This window comes from Schistocerca serialis, chromosome 1 (genome assembly GCF_023864345.2).
Source record: "Schistocerca serialis cubense isolate TAMUIC-IGC-003099 chromosome 1, iqSchSeri2.2, whole genome shotgun sequence".
In the NCBI taxonomy this organism is placed as follows: Eukaryota; Metazoa; Arthropoda; class Insecta; order Orthoptera; family Acrididae; genus Schistocerca; species Schistocerca serialis.
Window position 1 is genome coordinate 1,023,994,300 of NC_064638.1, and position 18,330 is coordinate 1,024,012,629.

The following is an 18,330-nucleotide window of genomic DNA, read 5'->3' on the forward strand; positions in this document are numbered from 1 at the left end:
ACAACCACAGCGTGTCATGGCCTTGCTGAAGGAACCACATATGCACATACAATGATATTTAAGAAACCACATGAAACCAAAATTAAGAAGGTATTGCAGAGTGGAAAATAAACATTTTGATAAGGGTAATTACTTTAGAATTAAATGACTGTCACAAGAACATTCAGTTAACATTTTCACACAGCCAATTAGTGGGACCTAATCTTACATTTATTAACTAACTTTTTAATGAAAAAAGCTATGGGTTTACCATCCCACCAACTGTGAGGTCATCAGCCACAGAGAATAAGCCCACACTGAGGAATGAAATTGGCCAAGTCCTTCTCAAAATAACCATATAAGCATTTGCCTGAAGCTATTTAAAAATGCCACAGAAAAACTGAACTAGGAGTCTGAAAAAGATTTGAAATTCTGTTCTGAATATGATTCCAATGTTACACCACATCACTACCGTATCTGGTTTTAATGGTATCGAGATTATCTCATGGGGGAAAAAAAAAAAAAAAAAAAAAAAAAAAAAAAAAAAAAAAATAATTATGTGAAACTCATGTTGAGGTAGTCAACTGTATTACCAAGTGAAATCATATGCGAGGAAACATTATAAAGAGGATTGCAAAAGGTTTAAAAGTGTCCCCCCATCAGGATACGAGTGACATACTATTTCATTTCGAATGGGATGAGTGGTTTCTTCTGAACAATAGATTTCCTCCTCTAGTCTATCAGGAAGATTACATGACCTGTGAAAATGTTTTCACTAACTGAATATAATTCACAGAACACAAAAATAAATTTAATAGGACATGAGTCAACAGCTCATATTCTGAACACTTTGCAGACATATTGCTAACTAGCAAACACCTTTGCAGATATTTTATAACAAGATATTCCCACACTTCCCACGGAACAAGCATCCCTCCAGCACAACAGGAGTCCACAGGCAACAAAGACTACCTGCCACACAGGACACTCAGCTGCAGATTATGGATGGATGGATGTGCGTGCGCACACGCATGCACAAAAACAGTCTGACAACTGCTGGACTGCACATCAGTTGTTTGTCCACCCTCATCCACAAGCACCCAGTTGTCTAAGTGGTTATTCAAGCTGCAAGCTGCATATGATTGGTCACAAACTGCACGCAAAAGTAATATTTCCATTTATATTGTATAGGACAATGAACCCTGTATCAGTGTGGGGTTAATCCCTGATGCCTAAATAAAATGTTGCATTTTTCTGTAATATATATGACAAAAAAAATTGTTTTAATCAGGAAAAGGAATAAGCAAACTTCAGATATAGCAAAATGAACCGTCTGCAAGTTGTGAACTAAGTTCTAGACTAAAGCAATGAGTAAGAATTACTTTTTGAAACAACCTGCTCAGTTGAGCTGTGGTGGTTTTCTCACAATGTATCAATATCAGTATTTGTATGATGTTTGACCAACACACTGCCGTTTGAGCACAGCGCCATCTCATGTGGCAGTTCCTGGCGTGGTGGCCAGTTTGAGCTGAGTAACGAAGCTGTAACTAGCTTTCCATGGAGCCTCTTCACTGTGGTATTAGCTGTTGACGGGTAATCAATACTGGGGTCATGTTTGAAGTTATTGCGTACAGAGATGACTTGTGCTGCGATTTATCAGAAGGGTGCCAAGCTGTCAGGGCAGTGCTCACTGTCATTTTGGTCCGTCTCCACTCTGTTTGTTGGGTACAGATCTGGTAGACATTTGAAACTGATTCATTGGCTGATACTCAACTATAATTTGTTGTTTGTGTTAACCTTATTAATCCATGGTGCTTGTGGTCAATTTCACCTCATATCATACAGGTCAAGAGTGCCTGTGTCACATCACTATTTCAAAGTTTACTGAAAAAATTATCTTGAAGTCCCACACAATACCCCTCCAAAACACAATATTTTGTTTTTCTGGTGACTTGTTAAAACCCTGCAGACCTCTCTAAATAAGAGTATTTGTGAAAATGAAACGAAAGGGAAAACAAAAAGCCAAAAGTGATATAGATCTGTATTTATTTTCAATAAATACTTTGTTCTCGATACTACAGGACATTAGTACACACACGCTTCTGAGCTTTTTTCTTTTTTTGGAAAAAAACTATGAAGTCACAATGTTAACTGTCTTGAGAAGTGGAAGGACTGTCAATCTATTTGTACGTTAAGATGAAAGAATCAAATTTTTTGGTTATTTAGAAATTATTTTCTCCAAAACCCCCATCCTAAATGTTCTAAAAATTTCATGGTACATTAATTGGTAATTGTATTTAGGGAATGTACAATCAGAGTGGCCAATATTTGTTTGTACAAAATGTAAGAAATTTTTTGGGTACACCTAGCTCTACTCTCAAAAAAATTATGGACACAATTTTAAGTAAATGTGATGCAAAACTGGTATTTCTGAATAAAAATAATTACTTTACCACATAAGAGAATTGGAAAACAATTCATAATTTTCTTCAAAAGCATTTTAAAACAAAAATGAGATCTAGAATATTTATACCCATTTTTCTTTTTATGATAGTATTCACAAATTATTGTCTTATATCACAATTTTACTTCATGACTTTCCATGAACTAAAATTGCCTACAACTTAATCAACACTGCACCAGTGAAAAGAATTAATTTGCTTTTCATCTGCTTCTCATTGAAGCTGTATAACCAAGCTGAATACACATATCTAGGAAATGCATGACCTCTAGATACCAAGTCAACAATTATCATGTTGACAGTGTAGCATGCATGTGTACTGTCATGAATGAGAGTGTCCCTGATAATAGCAAAAGAGTGTGATGTTCCTAGGAAGTGAATACTGATATCTGATGTGTGCCAGAGGTAACATTGAATTTCATGTTGCAAAAGCAACATACCAGTTCTCAGCAAAGTTGAAATGAAATAATGTGTCATTCTGGAATGTGGCCAATTTTACTTCAACTGTGGCCTGTCTCTGAATCATCCAGTATTATGGTGAGCTATTCCTTTCATGAACCAATGCCTAACCTCTGTAACAAACTTCTCCAGCTCTACTGTCTTCAACTTCCCTGCCTCCCACAATGCACAGGTTACATTGTCAGGGTCCTGAAGGTGTAATGCTTCAACAGTCATCACTTCAGCACCAGGACACATTGCACACTCCTGCAACTACCATTTATCTTGTGGCTCTTGACATACATACAAAAGCCTCATGTTCATTTCTGTGAATTACTTTCATGTGACACTGCTTATGGCATAACAAACAAGTTTCAAATTAGTACAGCAAATACATGTGCATACCTCCTTCACCAGCTGGCATTTTACCCATTTTGGATGTAAGGAGCAGAAATTTGCAACACCAATTTTTAAATTTGGGTTCTTTTCATTATGAGATAAATTACAAGATCAATAAGAGAAGCATAACTCCTATGCTTCTCCTATTTCTCTTTTATCTTTTCATCTTTTTAACCTTTTCAATAACAGATAACATCAGCCTGGTTAGGACTGTGCTTGCTGCAATATTTGTCATCACTTAGGTAATATTCCAGAGCAACAGCAATTTTATCATATTGCAACAGATGCCCACAGAATCTAAGCATGCTCAAAAACCTCTCATGACTTTGAGCTTTTGAAATTCAGTAATGTGAGGAAGTATTTCTGAATCTGCTGCTTCGAATTGCTACCTGGTATCAGTGTAAATGACTATCTTTTAAGTACATGTGGATGCTGAGATAGCAGTATTTAGGTTTCAAAATCACACATCACATTTCATGAACATCCTCAGTTCATGCACTAAGTTCATCTACATTATACACTTTCAAAGTTTTTAAGACGTTGTTTGTGTAAAACTTGTTACAATTTCTTCCACTTTCCTTTTTACATACTGTTTTCTTCTTGTGCTTTTTATGTTTGCTGGATGTTTAAGAGGGATATAGTAGGGGATACAGCAGAAATGCTAAAATTCAACATATCAACAACTTCACACACAGGAATATAAACATCTGTACTGTATTGTTCATTTTCACATTCGGATGATGGTGATCATTCAGGTGGGTTGTCACTAAATTTCCTCTTGTAGTGGGTGTAGCAATTCCTGAGCAATGGATGTGATGCTAATTTCCAACAACTATGAAGTGTTTTTCACTCTTCTTAAACACCACCTACCTGAGTGTTTTTCATATTCCACACACCTCACTCTTTCACTACTGTATTTCCTCCCTGACATTGTAGCTAACAGAAAGCTCAAACGAAACTGAAAGTATTATGATAGGTGTGCAAGTTCTAACTCATTTGTTATAAATAAGAGTGCTGGAGACAGTGCTGCCAACATGCAAATTTTACACTAGAAATTCAGTGATGCAAAATATGCAGAATGCTGAAAAATGTTTAACACTTTACACAGAAAAAAATTTCCCACTGCATTTGCACTGACTACTATCATATTAACCAAACAATACCTTGTCTAATTTTCAAAAGTGGAGAAGACACTGTTTATAGTTACATCAGTAGTTGTGGTCTTCAGAGAGAGTGGTTTGATGCACTTCTCCACACTACTCCATGCTACTCTATCCTGTGCAAGCTGCTTCAACTCCAAGTAACTATTGCACCCTACATCCTTCTGAATCTGCTTAGTGTATTCATCTCTTGGTCTCTGGTGATTCCAGTGAACATTGTCAAAAGCTTTCCGTAAGTCTACGAATGCTAGAAATGTAGGTTTACTTTTCCTTTATCTTCTAAGATAAGTCATGCGTTTACTATTGCCTCACGCGTTCCAACATTTCTATGGAATCCACACTGATCTTCCCCAACGTCAGCTTCTACCAGTTTTCCCATTTGTCTGTAAATAATTTTATCATGTCTCCCATTACATCTTCACCTATGCCCTCTTCCATTTCCATAATTTGCCCTGAAGTACATCACCCTTGTATAGACCCTCTACATTCTCCTTCCACCTTTCTGCTTTCATTTCCTTGCTTAAAAGGGAACCTCCCCATAGCACCCCCATCAGATTTAGCTATTAGTTGGCACAGTGGATAGGCCTTGAAAAACTGAACACAGCTCAATTGAGAAAACAGGAAGAAGTTGTGCGGAACTATGAGAAGAAGTAAGAAAAATACACAAACTGGGTAGTCCATGTGCAAGATAGGCAACATCAGGGAGAGTGTGAGCTCAGGAGCACTGTGGTCCCGAGGTTAGTGTGAGCAGCTGTGGAACGAGAGGTCCTTGGTTCAAGTCTTCCCTCGAGTGAAAAGTTTACTTTCTTTATTTTCGCAAAGTTATGATCTGTCCGTTCGTTCACTGACGTCTCTGTTCACTGTAATAAGTTTAGTGTCTATGTTTTGTGACTGCACCGCAAAACCGTAAGATTAGTAGACGAAAGGACGTGCCTCTCCAATGGGAACCGAAAACATTTGATCGCAAGGTCATAGGTCAACCGATTCCTCCGCAGGAAAACACGTCCGATATATTCTATACGACACTGGTGATGGCATGCGCGTCACATGACAGGAATATGTTGTCAACCCACCTAACTTGGGCAAAAAGATTCTTCTACCTTGCCCGATTTAGGTTTTCTTGTGGATGTGATAATCACTCCCAAAAACGTGATGAAAACATAAGAGTTTGTCACAAACTGCAACAGTTTCACAGTCGCACAGTTTTCCCTGTGCTCTGCCAAAACATATGTTTTTAACATTTTCAAATTTTTCTGTGTGTTGACTGTCAAATCCTGCATATGTCCAAGCAAATCTGAACTTGTCCTGGAATTTTGGAGAGCGAAGTTGATTATGTGTGAGTAGCTGAACTTAGATAATTGACCCCATTTTTCCCGACGCACTGCAATTCAGAATGACATTCGGCATTTGCATAAGTACCCTATTCACCTGTTGCTGAACTTGCGGTCCAAATACACCATTTTTTTCCTGCAAACATAAATAAAAAGTAGGCAAAAGAAATCCTGCTTTGTTCAGAGCATATTGTATGGTATAACTATGTGAAGTGGCATGCAGCTGGTCTACAGTACATTCCGTGTCGCCTTCAACTAACAAAAACGTGCGGGTCAATTTCATTTCATAGTTAAAACCGGACTGATCTGTCTTCATAATATATGCGTCTTCATAATGTTGGAATCTGACTTTAGTATCTGCAACAAACGTCTTTGAACACTCTAGAAGTTCTTCCAGTTTATTCGCCTAGTTCTTGCTTACATATTTCGTAATCTTCCTGCTCGTAATTTTGTATTTTCTTTTGAACGTGACAAGCGAATGAAATGAAGCCTTAAAGTTCAGGCCAATTTGTTTAGCGTAATGCAATCCCCAAATCTGTAGGTCTGTATCATGCACTGCACTTAATTCATTTCTGGCTTTAATAAATTGTCGGTATACATGGTATTCTAGTTCACTGAACTTCTGTCTTCAGGTTCCACCTCGTTCCACAACTTCTTTGCAATATTTAATTGCACTTTTTCCTCCATCCCTTTAAATTTCTTAAATTTGTTACTTCACTCCATAATCTATATTTGCGTCTTAATTGGTTTGGACAGTACCCGGTATTGGAGCATTTCCTTCACGTAACCCAAAGAAATACCATCAGATTGAAGACCCAGTATTTCCTCTTCGTGTTCTTCGTACGGATTGTCAACAATCTCATCATCTGATACATACAGCCCCGCAGCAATCAACAAGGTATCATCACCACACGCACTGTTATCAACAAATGTAGAAAATAATCATACAAATGTTCCCTTAAGGAACTTTCCAATTCCTTACAGTTCGGAAAATATTCATTGACCTTGTTACTGAAGTTGCGAGCTATATTTGCTGGATTCATATTGCCCACGAAATACATCTCACGCATTTAATGCACTCTTGTCCAAAGTAGCGAACAGTCAACTGCCAGCCAGAGACCCTCATTAGCTTCCGTGCGCTGTAGTTTACTGACGTGTGTTTCGATGTTTGTTTAAGTGTAGCGTCCCCATACTATGGCGCAGTTACCTCGCATCAGACGGATGGACAGATAATAATTGTCTGAAAATAAAAAATTAAACTTTTCACTCGAGGGAAGACTTTAACCAAGGACCTATCCTTGATGTTGCCTACGTTGCGCATGGACTACTCAGTTTGTATATTTTGCTTATTTTTTCATAGTTCCACACAACTTCTTCCTGTTTTCTCGATTTATCTGTGTTCAGTTTTTCAAGGCCTATCCACTGTGCCAACTTATAACTAAATCTGAGGGGGGTGCGATGGGGAGGTTCCCTAGTTAGAACTGGGTTTCCATCTGAGCTCTTGATATTCATAGAAGTCGTTCTCTTTTCTCCAAAGGTCTCTAATTTTCCTGTACGCAGTATCGATCTTGCACCTAGTGACATAAGCCTCTACATCCTTGCATTTGTCCTCTAGCCATCCCTGCTTAGCCATTTTGCACTTCATGTCAATCTCATTTTTGAGACATTTGTATTCCTTTTTGTCTGCTTCATTTACTGCATCTTTATGTTTTCTTCTTTCATCAATTAAATTCAATGTCTCTTCTGTTACCCAAAGATTTCTATTAGCCCTCATCTTTTTACCTACTTGATCCTCTGCTACCTTCACTATTTCATCTCTCTCAGCTACCCATTCTTCTTCTACGCTATTTCTTTCCCCTGTTCCTGTCAACCGTTCCCTAATACTCTCTGAAACACACTACAACCTCTGGTTCTTTCAACTTATCGAGGTCCCGTCTCCTTAAATTCCTACCTTTTTGCAGTTTTAATCTACAGTTCATAACCAATAGATTGTGGTAAGAGTCCACATCCGCACCTGGAAGGTCTCATAATTTAAAACCTGGTTCCTAAGTATCTTTCTTACCATTATATAATTATCTGAAACCTTCCAGTGCCTCCAAGCCTCCTCCATGTATACAATCTTATTTCATGATTCTTAAACCAAGTGTTAGCTGTGATTAAGTTATGCTCTGTGCAAATTTCTACCAGGCAGCTTCCTCTCATTCCTTATGCCCAATCCATTTACACTTAATACTTTTCCTTCTCTTCCTTTTCCTACTATCGAATTCCAGTCCCCTATTACTAATTTTCCCTCCCTTCACTATCTGAATAATTTCTTTTATCTTATCGTACATTTCTTCAATCTCTTCATCACCTGCACAGCTAGGGGTGAATATAAACTTTTACTTACTGTGGTAGGTGTGGGCTTTGTGTCTGTCTTGGCTACAATAATGGGTTAACTGCGCTGTTCGTAATAGCTGACCCGCACTCCTATTTTTTTATTCATTATTAAACCTACTTCTGCATTACCCCTATTTGATTTTGTATTTATAACCCTTTATTCACCTCACCAGAAGTCTTGTTCCTCGTGCCACCAACTTCACTAATCCCCACTATATCTAGCTTTAACCTATCCATTTCCCCATTTTAATTTTCTAACCTAGCTGCCCGATCAAGACATTTGACATTCCACACTCCGATCCCCAGAATGCCAGTTTTCTTTCTCCTGATAACATCCTCCGAAGTAGTCCTCACCTGGAGATCCAAATTGACTATTTGACCAAAGTGGACACCATCTCATTTAACCATACACTAAAGCTGCATACGCCTGGGAAAAATTACAGCTATAGTTTCCCCTTGCTTTCAGCAGTAGTATCTGTTTAAAATTACATCAGTAGTATCTCTTAAAATGACAGAATATAGCGTCCTGTGACTTTCCAATTTACAGAAAAATGTTGAAGTGGAAAAGTTAACTTAAAGTTCATATTTTCATCTTAAATTTGTAAGTTTAAGGAAGCCCATTAGCGTGCGGGTGTCAACTAAATTTCAAAACACCAGGAGGGAGCTTTAATGTTAAACGTCTGCCAGGTCTCCAGGAGTTTTGTTTTATTATATGTTTTTGTTCTCTACTGTTTTACGAGTTATTTACAAAATATACATTTAAAAAAATTAAGATTGAAGGAAAATACCTTATTTCTTAATAGTTGTGATACAGAGGTCGAATGTATGTATCTCGAGAAATTCATGACCTCAAGTTGACATGACCTATATGACAGATTAAATCAAGATAGCATAAAGAGTTGTGTTTCAGAAAACAGCTTATTTTGATTGAATCTTGGCAGGGTGCACTAGTAGGTGTTCCGCCTCCCTTTAATCCAGATTTTTAAAGTAAATGATTGGCCATCGTTTTCAATTGGAGGCACCACAGATTAATTGTTTATGTCTGAATAGGTGCCTCTTCTGCTGTTTTATTGGCCTATTTATAATTTGCTTTTGTTGTTCTGGTTTCTTTGAAGCTAATGCTAAAGGCTTATGCTGTTTAATGAATTATATAGTGCATCTGTTCTAATTAAGTGGCACAGATAAATTTTGGTCTGTTCCAGGATGCATTTGCTGTCTCCGAACTGGTATTGACTAATGTGTGTACTGATGAGCTTTGAATGTCATGCAAGTATCCTTGCAGTTGCTTTAATGGTTTGCTGGAAAGAAAAAATTTTCTGTAATTAGCAGCATATTGCTGAAATTATTTTTTTAAAATATTTGTAGCTGGTTTTATAATTCTTTTGGTTGACTTGCTAAAAGGCAGTAAGTTTTCATGGGTTCTAGTAAGAGCTCAAATTACTAAATTCTATCCTAAGAGTTAATTATTTGCTGCATGGTTGTGTTTGAATTCTAATTAAAATTATTTGTGCTGCAGGGAACTGCCATTAATAATTTCTTGTATCCATTGCTGGTATGCATTACTTAGGATCGGGCCCCACATACCCATGCCTCGTCTGATTGCTTAACTGGCTGTTTTACGCTATTTGGAGTGCACATGTTCAGCAGCCCATACTGGTGCATCTTGTTTCCTCCAACTACAGCCACACTACTTACCATACTTACTCAAATCTAAGCCACACTTTTTTTCCAGTTTTTGTAATCCAAAAAACCACCTGTGGCTTAGAATTGAGTGCAAAGTAAGCAGAAGTTCTGAAAAATGTTGGTAGGTGCCGCCACAAGTAACTTCTGCCGTCGAATATATGTAGCACTACACAGGCATGCTTTGCAGGCACAAAGATAAATACTGGCGCCAAAACCTCTGCGTCAGTAAATAAATTTTTAAAAAAGGTGGAAGACGAGCTTTTTTCCCTCCGCCCCGAGTTTCGACCACTGCATTTCCATACATTATCCATCTAAGTAAATACAAATTCCGTATTGTTCGTCTTCAAATGTCACAGCATTTCAATGTACTACGAAAATCCAACTGGCAAAACTGTTATGGACGTTTGTCAATATGGCCAACTCTACATTCTGAATTTTTTCCTAACTGTGAGAAGAGATGGTTGCTAATAGGAACTTTTATGAATTGTTAATCACATGCATTATTCTCTTCACCATAAGAATAATACGAATATACACATTTTGCCACGTATTCTTTCATGTTTGCTGCTATCTCATTTAAATTCTGTCTGCCTAATAAACTACGAAACTAGAGTGAGAACAGCAAATGCGGAAGAACATACATATCATGTCATGTTTATATTTGTATTATTCTTATGCGTAATAGTGATACAGTCAGAAATGAAGCACGGCAATTGACTATATTTTTAAACCTAAGATGACTAATTTCTGTGCAGAATGTAATGTACTAAAGAGGTGTCTGCAAAGATTTTCAAACGGAGAAAATTTTTTGCTAAACTCTCGTTCAGAATATCATCTATCATAAACAGTCTATTATTTGGTTCTTGTTGATCATTATCAAAGAAAGCAGCAGTGTAAGTAACAACAAATAGCAGTCTCTTGCCATTGTTTCGCTAATGAGACGATTCCTCTCTCTCCCCCCCCCCCTTTTTGTAAGCAACAGTATCACGCACAAAAGCAAGCCATGCAGCGAGTGGCGACAGGCTTTAAACACTCATTATCAGAATGTGACAAACGATGCATGACAGTACAGTAATGCATCTTCAGCTTAGAGTGACGTAAACACCTATAACAAAGAGAGCGGCACTTATCAGATCAAAGAAAAATAAGCAATCAATTCAAACCAGACGAAGCACGTGAAAAGGAAGGGTACCCATATAAATACGGACGGAGCACCTGACACACAGCAATGGCTACCTGGTAAAGCTTAACTGCTAAGCTTACATCACGAACCAACCTACTGTAGCTGTATCGTCATTCATTCAGCCTAAATTGTGTCTCATATTACAATGGACCAACTTTGTTTCGATTTGGAGGTGCGGCCTAAGACTTTTCTCTCCCCTTGAATTTCGAGTCTCAAATTTCAGCTGCGGCTTAGATTCGGGAAAATTTTTTTCCCTTTATTTCGAGTCTCATTTTTCAGGTGCGGCTTAGATTCGAGTAAATACGGTAATGTTCCTGTTGAAGTTATACTTGGAATAATTCTGAATTTGTATCCTTTAGCTTGTTGTCTTTGGCTTAAGCTGTTTCTGATGTGTATTGGAACCCCAACTTATGCCTTAATCTGGGTTGAACTTCAAATTTTCTGTGAATTATTTAAATTTGCATTGAATTTTAAATGGATCTCTCACTGCTTCGCCTTTTAATTAATTTAAAAATAATGCTGAATTGGCTGCCATGTGATTGAAATTGTAAAATAAACATGTATTCTGCCAGTAAACGAAGTGAGTAAAATTGTCACTGGTCCAGCCCTTCCTGGGTTTCCTTGGTTGTATTAAGAGGCCATTATCACAGTTTCAGTGGTGTATGTTAGGGTCCCAGGTCTCATAACCTGGAATCATTCGAAGTGAACCATCGTTTGCAAGTAATTGACAAAAAAGGATTTCACTTGATGAAACAGCCTTAAATACGTTACACACTGGCAGTGTAGTGTAATGGTTCAGATGGATTCCTGCGTGCGGAAGATTGTGTTCCAATTTCATCAGGTACTCCGAAATTTCTTATTTGTAAACATTTATCCAACATATTTTTGTTCAATTAATCTTTTTAAATATGATTTATTAACTTATAATTATTTGCTGCACCACTTTAATCATTGTATTATGTTTTTTATTTGCTCTCATTTCTCTGTCTTTTTTCATTTGGAAACTGTGCATGACATTTTAATTATTTTCATTTACCTATTACATTTAAAAGTTTTAAAATGTTGATCTGTTTATTAAAAACAGAAGATAGTGGAGGTGCAATGGTTGAAACATGCAATTACTACAAGAGGGACATTTTCTGTGTGATAGTCATACAAACAACTCTGAGTACTACTCACGCACCAGGGGTTCCACACAAAGTTAACTACGTCAACAGATAGATCATCCATCACAAGAATTGAGAATTTCAACATTTCCTACCTGTTATCGATACTGGCAAGATATGAAAATGAGAAATGTAGATGGCCATATCTTTTTGACTGCACTGACTTAAAAGCTTACATTTATTACACCACCACAGGACACTAGACCTTAGCTGACAAATTTCGATTTGTTACGTCAACTTCCTAAGAAAGAAGTTTTCAGAGGTGAATGGACAGTCGGATAAAATGTGCCAAAAAATATTTTTCGTATCATATGAATAAAACATAACAATTTTGGGATTTTTCCTTTGGTTGTACTATGGAATCTTGCTTATTGCCGAATTTCACTTTGATTCCATTGGCTTTGAAGCTTCAATTTTTTACAGCACCAAGGGACTGTATACTTTAGTTTGCCTAACCTTTCTTGAGAGTGTTTTTTAACAGTGACAGTGGGACAAGGACAACAAAGGGATTATATAAGGGTTCCGTTTTACCAACTGAGGTGCAGAGCCCTACAAAGCAGATGAAGACTGAAACAAGAGAAGGAACTGTAAATAAAATTCCAGCAACAGGAATGACAATATAAAATGATAACACTGCAGAAATTTAACTGAAGCTGATACATGAGAACAAAATCACATGGACTAGGATTCCAAATGATAAAAGTGGTAGGAAGAAAAAATTTAAATGCAAATGATAAAGTTAATAGATTGATTTAAATGATGTGACAAAGGATTAAAAGTAAAAAAATCAATTAACTGAATGACAAAAATTGTGATTTTAACAAAGTTTCAAAAATATTTTTCAAAGCACCTGAAGAGATTTGAATCCATGACTTTTTGTATGTTAGGACTATCTTTACCATTACATTACACCACTACTCTGCATAACTCATACCTAAGGGCCCAGCAAATCACACGAAATCCCTCTTTGATTATTCACAAATTAGGCACTCATGTTAATAACTTCAGGGTGTGATACCGTGACTCCTACCCAACATCACTGAACAGGTGGTTTTCAAGAAGTTGATCACACCCCTGGGGACATCTACTTGTCTGTTTCACTTGCACCACTAACTCCCATCTGATCCGGAGTTTGGAAGAGCAATAACTTATGGTGCTTGTTGATAGTGTGTTCTTTGATATTACTACTTGAATATGTGGAGAGACCTTAATTTACTAATATTTTTATGAGGATACACTCACAATGACAGTATTGATATCCTAGCCTTCTACTAACTTCCAAGAGTGTGTCAACCAGAACTAAATCACCCCCACCTTCCCGAGGAAGGTCAAGTATGGACAGTTTCCAATGGTAGACCTAGTCTAACAGCCAATAACAGGGAGGTGACATGTAGACAACATCCAAGATGGTGTACCCAGGCGACAAGACTGTTAAGGCAGGACGGCGAAAAGTCTACACCTACCGGCAGCTATACTAGATCAGTCTCTCATGGCTGTTGAAGACAACAGCACAAGTCAATGTTTGCTGTTGTTACCATTCAATAAATAAATCACTACGTTATGCACCAGCCTTCAGCAGTACTGCAACCTTTGACATTACACTTAGTATTGTTAAAATAAAGGAAATTAAAATCTCTCTCCCATATGGCTACAGGGATTTTATGCCTTCCTATATGGCAATGTAGTAGGATAATAGATCGTTAACACTGTTGTTTTAGATAGACAAATTGTGAAGTGATGGTTGATGGGCTGAGTGCAATCTTCACATTTTTTGTGAAACATTAAGGTAAGGCTCTTTGTTAATGAATGATGAAGGTCATTACACTTCCAGTGGACTGGTGCTAGAGTTCCAGCTCTAACCATTTCTGAATCCAATGACATTTTAACCTAGTTTCCATAAAGTCTTGGATGGACAGCTTCAGTTCCATTTCTACAGCTGAAAGCTACACAAGTAATTTTTTTTTATCTATCACACACACACACACACACACACACCACTGCCCAGACTGTAATGTGGCAGTTCAAACAATTAGAATTTCATCTGCTTTCAATGCATTAACTACCAATATTGCAGCATCACTGGAAACTCTTGTACTTCAAGATCACAAGCCACAACATGTGAACTATGTCCTGGAAGCTCTGCTTACTCTGACTTCAACTGGACACTCGCCTGTCCCAGCAACTGTGCGGCCTTTGGCAAAGTTTCTTTCCTGATCTAAATAAATTTGTTCAATTTCTTTCTGGGCAATGCAGAAGCAGCATGAAATATCACAGAACTTAAATCACGAGGCATCAATTTTTCATTATCTGAAGGCCTCTGAAAACTAGCGTGGGCTGCCAATCTTGGCTGTTCCTCCAATTCCATCACAAGAAAAAATTCCATGTCAATTCCACAGAAATTCCACTCCGTAGCTATAGCAAAGTCATTTTCATGCAGGAATAAAGTTACAAAATTCTTGTATTGGACAGCAGACCCATGACAAGTATGGTACGCAGAGGATACAGTGGCTGATGTCCAATGACTAGTTTTGGACGACGGGGTGGGTGACTTCATTTATTTGTTCAGGGGAGGCAGACAAGCATTTGCCAACTTTTGGGTGGTTAGCAATGACAGAATTGATGCACATGGTCTAGAATCTTTCTCCAACAATTTTACAGACACGTTGTTGTTGTTGTCGTCGTCGTCTTCAGTCCTGAGACTGGTTTGATGCAGCTCTCCAAGCCACTATCCTGTGCAAGCTTCATCACCCAGTACCTACTCCAGCCTACATCCTTCTGAATCTGCTTAGTGTATTCATCTCTTGGTCTCCCTCTACGATTTTTACCCTCCGCGCTGCCCTCCAATACTAAATTGGTGATCCCTTGATGTCTCGGAACACATCCCACCAACCGATCCCTTCTTCTAGTCTAGTTGTGCCACAAGCTCCTCTTCTCCCCAATTCTATTCAATACCTCCTCATTAGTTACGTAATCTACCCATCTAATCTTCAGCATTGTTCTGTAGCACATTTCGAAAGCTTCTATTCTCTTTTTGTCTAAACTATTTATCGTCCATGTTTCACTTCCATACATGGCTACACTGCACACAAATACTTTCAGAAACAACTTCCTGACAAATCAATACTCAGTGTTAACAAATTTCTCTTCAGAAATGCTTTCCTTGCCATTGCCAGTCTACATTTTATATCCTCTCTACTTCGACCAACATCAGTTATTTTGCTCCCCAAATAGCAAAACTTATTTACTACTTTAAGTGTCTCATTTCCTAATTTAATTCCCTCAGCAACACATGAAAATTCGACAACATTCCATTATCCTTGTTTTGCTTTTTGTTGATGTTCATCTTATACCCTCCTTTCAAGACACCATTAAAAAAAAAAATCATCTTTGCTTTACTTGTAGCTTTATATGTCAGGTGTGAAATATCCACAACATTCCTCCCATTTCATAAACTGTGAGATATCAAAATGAGATTTTGGCAAATAATAGCACCCACAGGGTATTTTGCCACCTAGTTATTATGCAAAACCGCCATCTACCGTGTTATTCCACTAACTACAGACTTTTTTGATGAAAGATGTAATTTTTCATGCTATCATTAGCTAGTGAAACAAAAAATGCTATGGGTTTTGGAACATAAGTGAAAACATTACACATTTATTTTACACCAAGGATGCGCTTTATCATAAGATGCTGACCTTAATTTAGTGAGGAACAGAAGGAAAGCTAATACATCACTGTTTCAGAATTCTTTCACAGCTGCAACTGCACAGCATGTTAGTGAGGCGAGACTGTAAATTACGCCGATTTTTGGCAAAATAAGCAAATTTTAACACGGCAACAAGGGAAATGTTTAAATTATCCTTATCAAGTGAATATTTCGCAACAAAATATTTGTGTTAATATGGATGTCAATTCCCAGCAATCAACGGTCATTGCCAATATCAGCACACTATGCCAGCACTGCCATAAGTAAAATTTAACCCATTAAGCTCCCCACTGACCTTTCTAAAACAATCATCTACCTTACTGACTTCAACCCCATAAACAACAACTGTACAAATGCCAAGAGAAATACATAGGTCAACATTTACTGTTCACATTTGATATCAAAACTGGAAAACAAATTCTGAATTTTCAGCTTAATGTAATTCCAACAACAGTTTGCATTATCAACTTTCCAAGGTGAAACAACATATCTTCCTGCTGACTATTTAAACCTTGTAAAGACATTTCTAACATTAAATGGATGTATGGCCTGATGTATTCAAAAATAAAAGTAAGTGCTTGAAGTAAAACAATCTACAGCAACGTAAATGTATGACAACATTGTTATGTACTGGTATTCGCCAATCTCTTGAACTCAGAAGCAGTTCCGGCCTTTAACAATAACTCTAATGTTCACTCACGTCACATGCAACTAAGCTACGACTACAAGCACAAAAAGCCCTACACTCTCGTCCACTTGATCTCAGAAAGTAACATACGCTTAATGTAGGTAAACTATCTTTCACGATACTCACTGAAAAATTGTAAAATTTCGTCGACCGTAGTCGACCATGGCAAGCCACGCAGTTTAACAACATAAGCCTCGTCGTCATGATCACCAGAGCCCGACATCTTTCTTTCCGGCTGAAAATAAATTTTACACACTGAGAAAATCATTCATCCAACACTAAAATACTCTTGCTACAACTAACACAAATAATCTCACATCCTACGCTAACGTATCCCCACGAACATCTGAAGCAGTACGAACATATCGAAGGCATAAACCAATGTACAATATAATTTCTCATTGGCCAATACAAATATTCATAAGAGAAAAACATTTGTGTAAATCCTGACACGTTGACAAAGCTTAGAAAGCAGAACACTGATTTAACACTTTTCGAAAACCTTTAGTCGGGCAAAATATTTAATATCTCAACAAAAAGGGAAATAAATTGTGCACAAGATCCAATGCCTTTAACATGCGGCATTTTGCTGCTTCATGCATTTCAATATTTCACAAAACTTTGCTGGAAATCCTCCAGACTGATCAGATTCTTGGATTTTAAGCTACACGAAATCTTAATACTTTACTTATGAAGAATATTTTGGGTTCCTTAATAGGAATACGAAAACCGTTATGGCTGTTTCACCCGCACCCGTAGCCGACCACTTACGCATTACAAGATATGTTTTTCTTAGTCGATCAATTTTGTTACGTAATAAACGAATTCTTCCAACATTCATCATTCACAAATAATTACAATAATTCCATACCTTTACTTCAGATTTCATATCCCCATCAGTACTACGAGTTTCCTCCATGAGTAAAATACCTACGTTCGATTAAGATGGCGACTCTACAGGACCGGGAAGATCGAAGATTTCCACAAGAATGGCGTCAACGTAAACAAAGATACTACATTCCAATTCATACACAAAGATATTTCTTGATGCAACCTTCCAATAAATTAAGCTCTAAAACAATTCATTAAAATATGAAAGCAATTTCAATAATTATTAATTTTCATTAAAAATAAAATATTTTTATATTTTTCAAAATCAATTAATCAACTACTGACTATGCACATGATATGGTTTCGTCAGGTGTATACAAGAACACACCGGTTCACACGAGACATCAACGGATGTTCATCTCGCATCAATTCGTTTAAACCAGTGCCGATGGGTGAAAGTGAGGTTATAAGATACTGTCCGTAATACAGAACGACCTCCATGTCAAGTAGCACGGATTCCGAAACTCGCACTTTTCTCACACGACAAAATGCAAGCTCTACGTAACGGCAGTCAGATAGTGCAGTATTTCTAGATTTCCAAAAACCATTTGACTATTAGGTCCACCACATCTATGTTTGTTATCAAAAGTACGATCATATTGCGTATGAAGCGAAATTTGGGATTGGATTTAGGTTTTTTTTGGGAGGGAAAATGCAGCAAGTTATCTTGCATAGAGAGTCATCGACATATAGAAGTAATTTCGGTTGTGCTCCAAGGAGGTGCGTTGACACCAGTACTGTTCGTGTTATATATAAATAACCTTGTGAACAATATTAATAGTAATCTCTGACTTTTTGCAGATGACACAGTTATCTATAATGAAGCACTGTCTGAAAGTAACTGCATAAATATTCAGTCAGTT

The 18,330-nt window shown here is 37.4% G+C and overlaps 1 protein-coding gene across 2 annotated transcripts in view; it reads right to left on the minus strand.

Moving 5' to 3' along the window:
• Window positions 1-17,571, minus strand: part of LOC126413523 (heterogeneous nuclear ribonucleoprotein H-like) — a 31,483-nt gene extending 13,912 nt beyond the window's left edge. Inside the window, exons 1-2 of one of the 2 annotated variants that reach the window (XM_050083271.1) lie at window positions 17,448-17,571; window positions 16,703-16,811 (exon numbers count right to left, since the gene is read on the minus strand). In XM_050083271.1, coding sequence (XP_049939228.1) covers window positions 16,703-16,811; window positions 17,448-17,495 — 157 coding nt within the window. In that variant the 5' untranslated portion in view covers window positions 17,496-17,571. The remainder of the gene's footprint in view (window positions 1-16,702; window positions 16,812-17,447) is intronic. The other variant, XM_050083272.1, reaches the window with a different exon arrangement.
• Window positions 17,572-18,330: the final 759 nt, after the last annotated feature.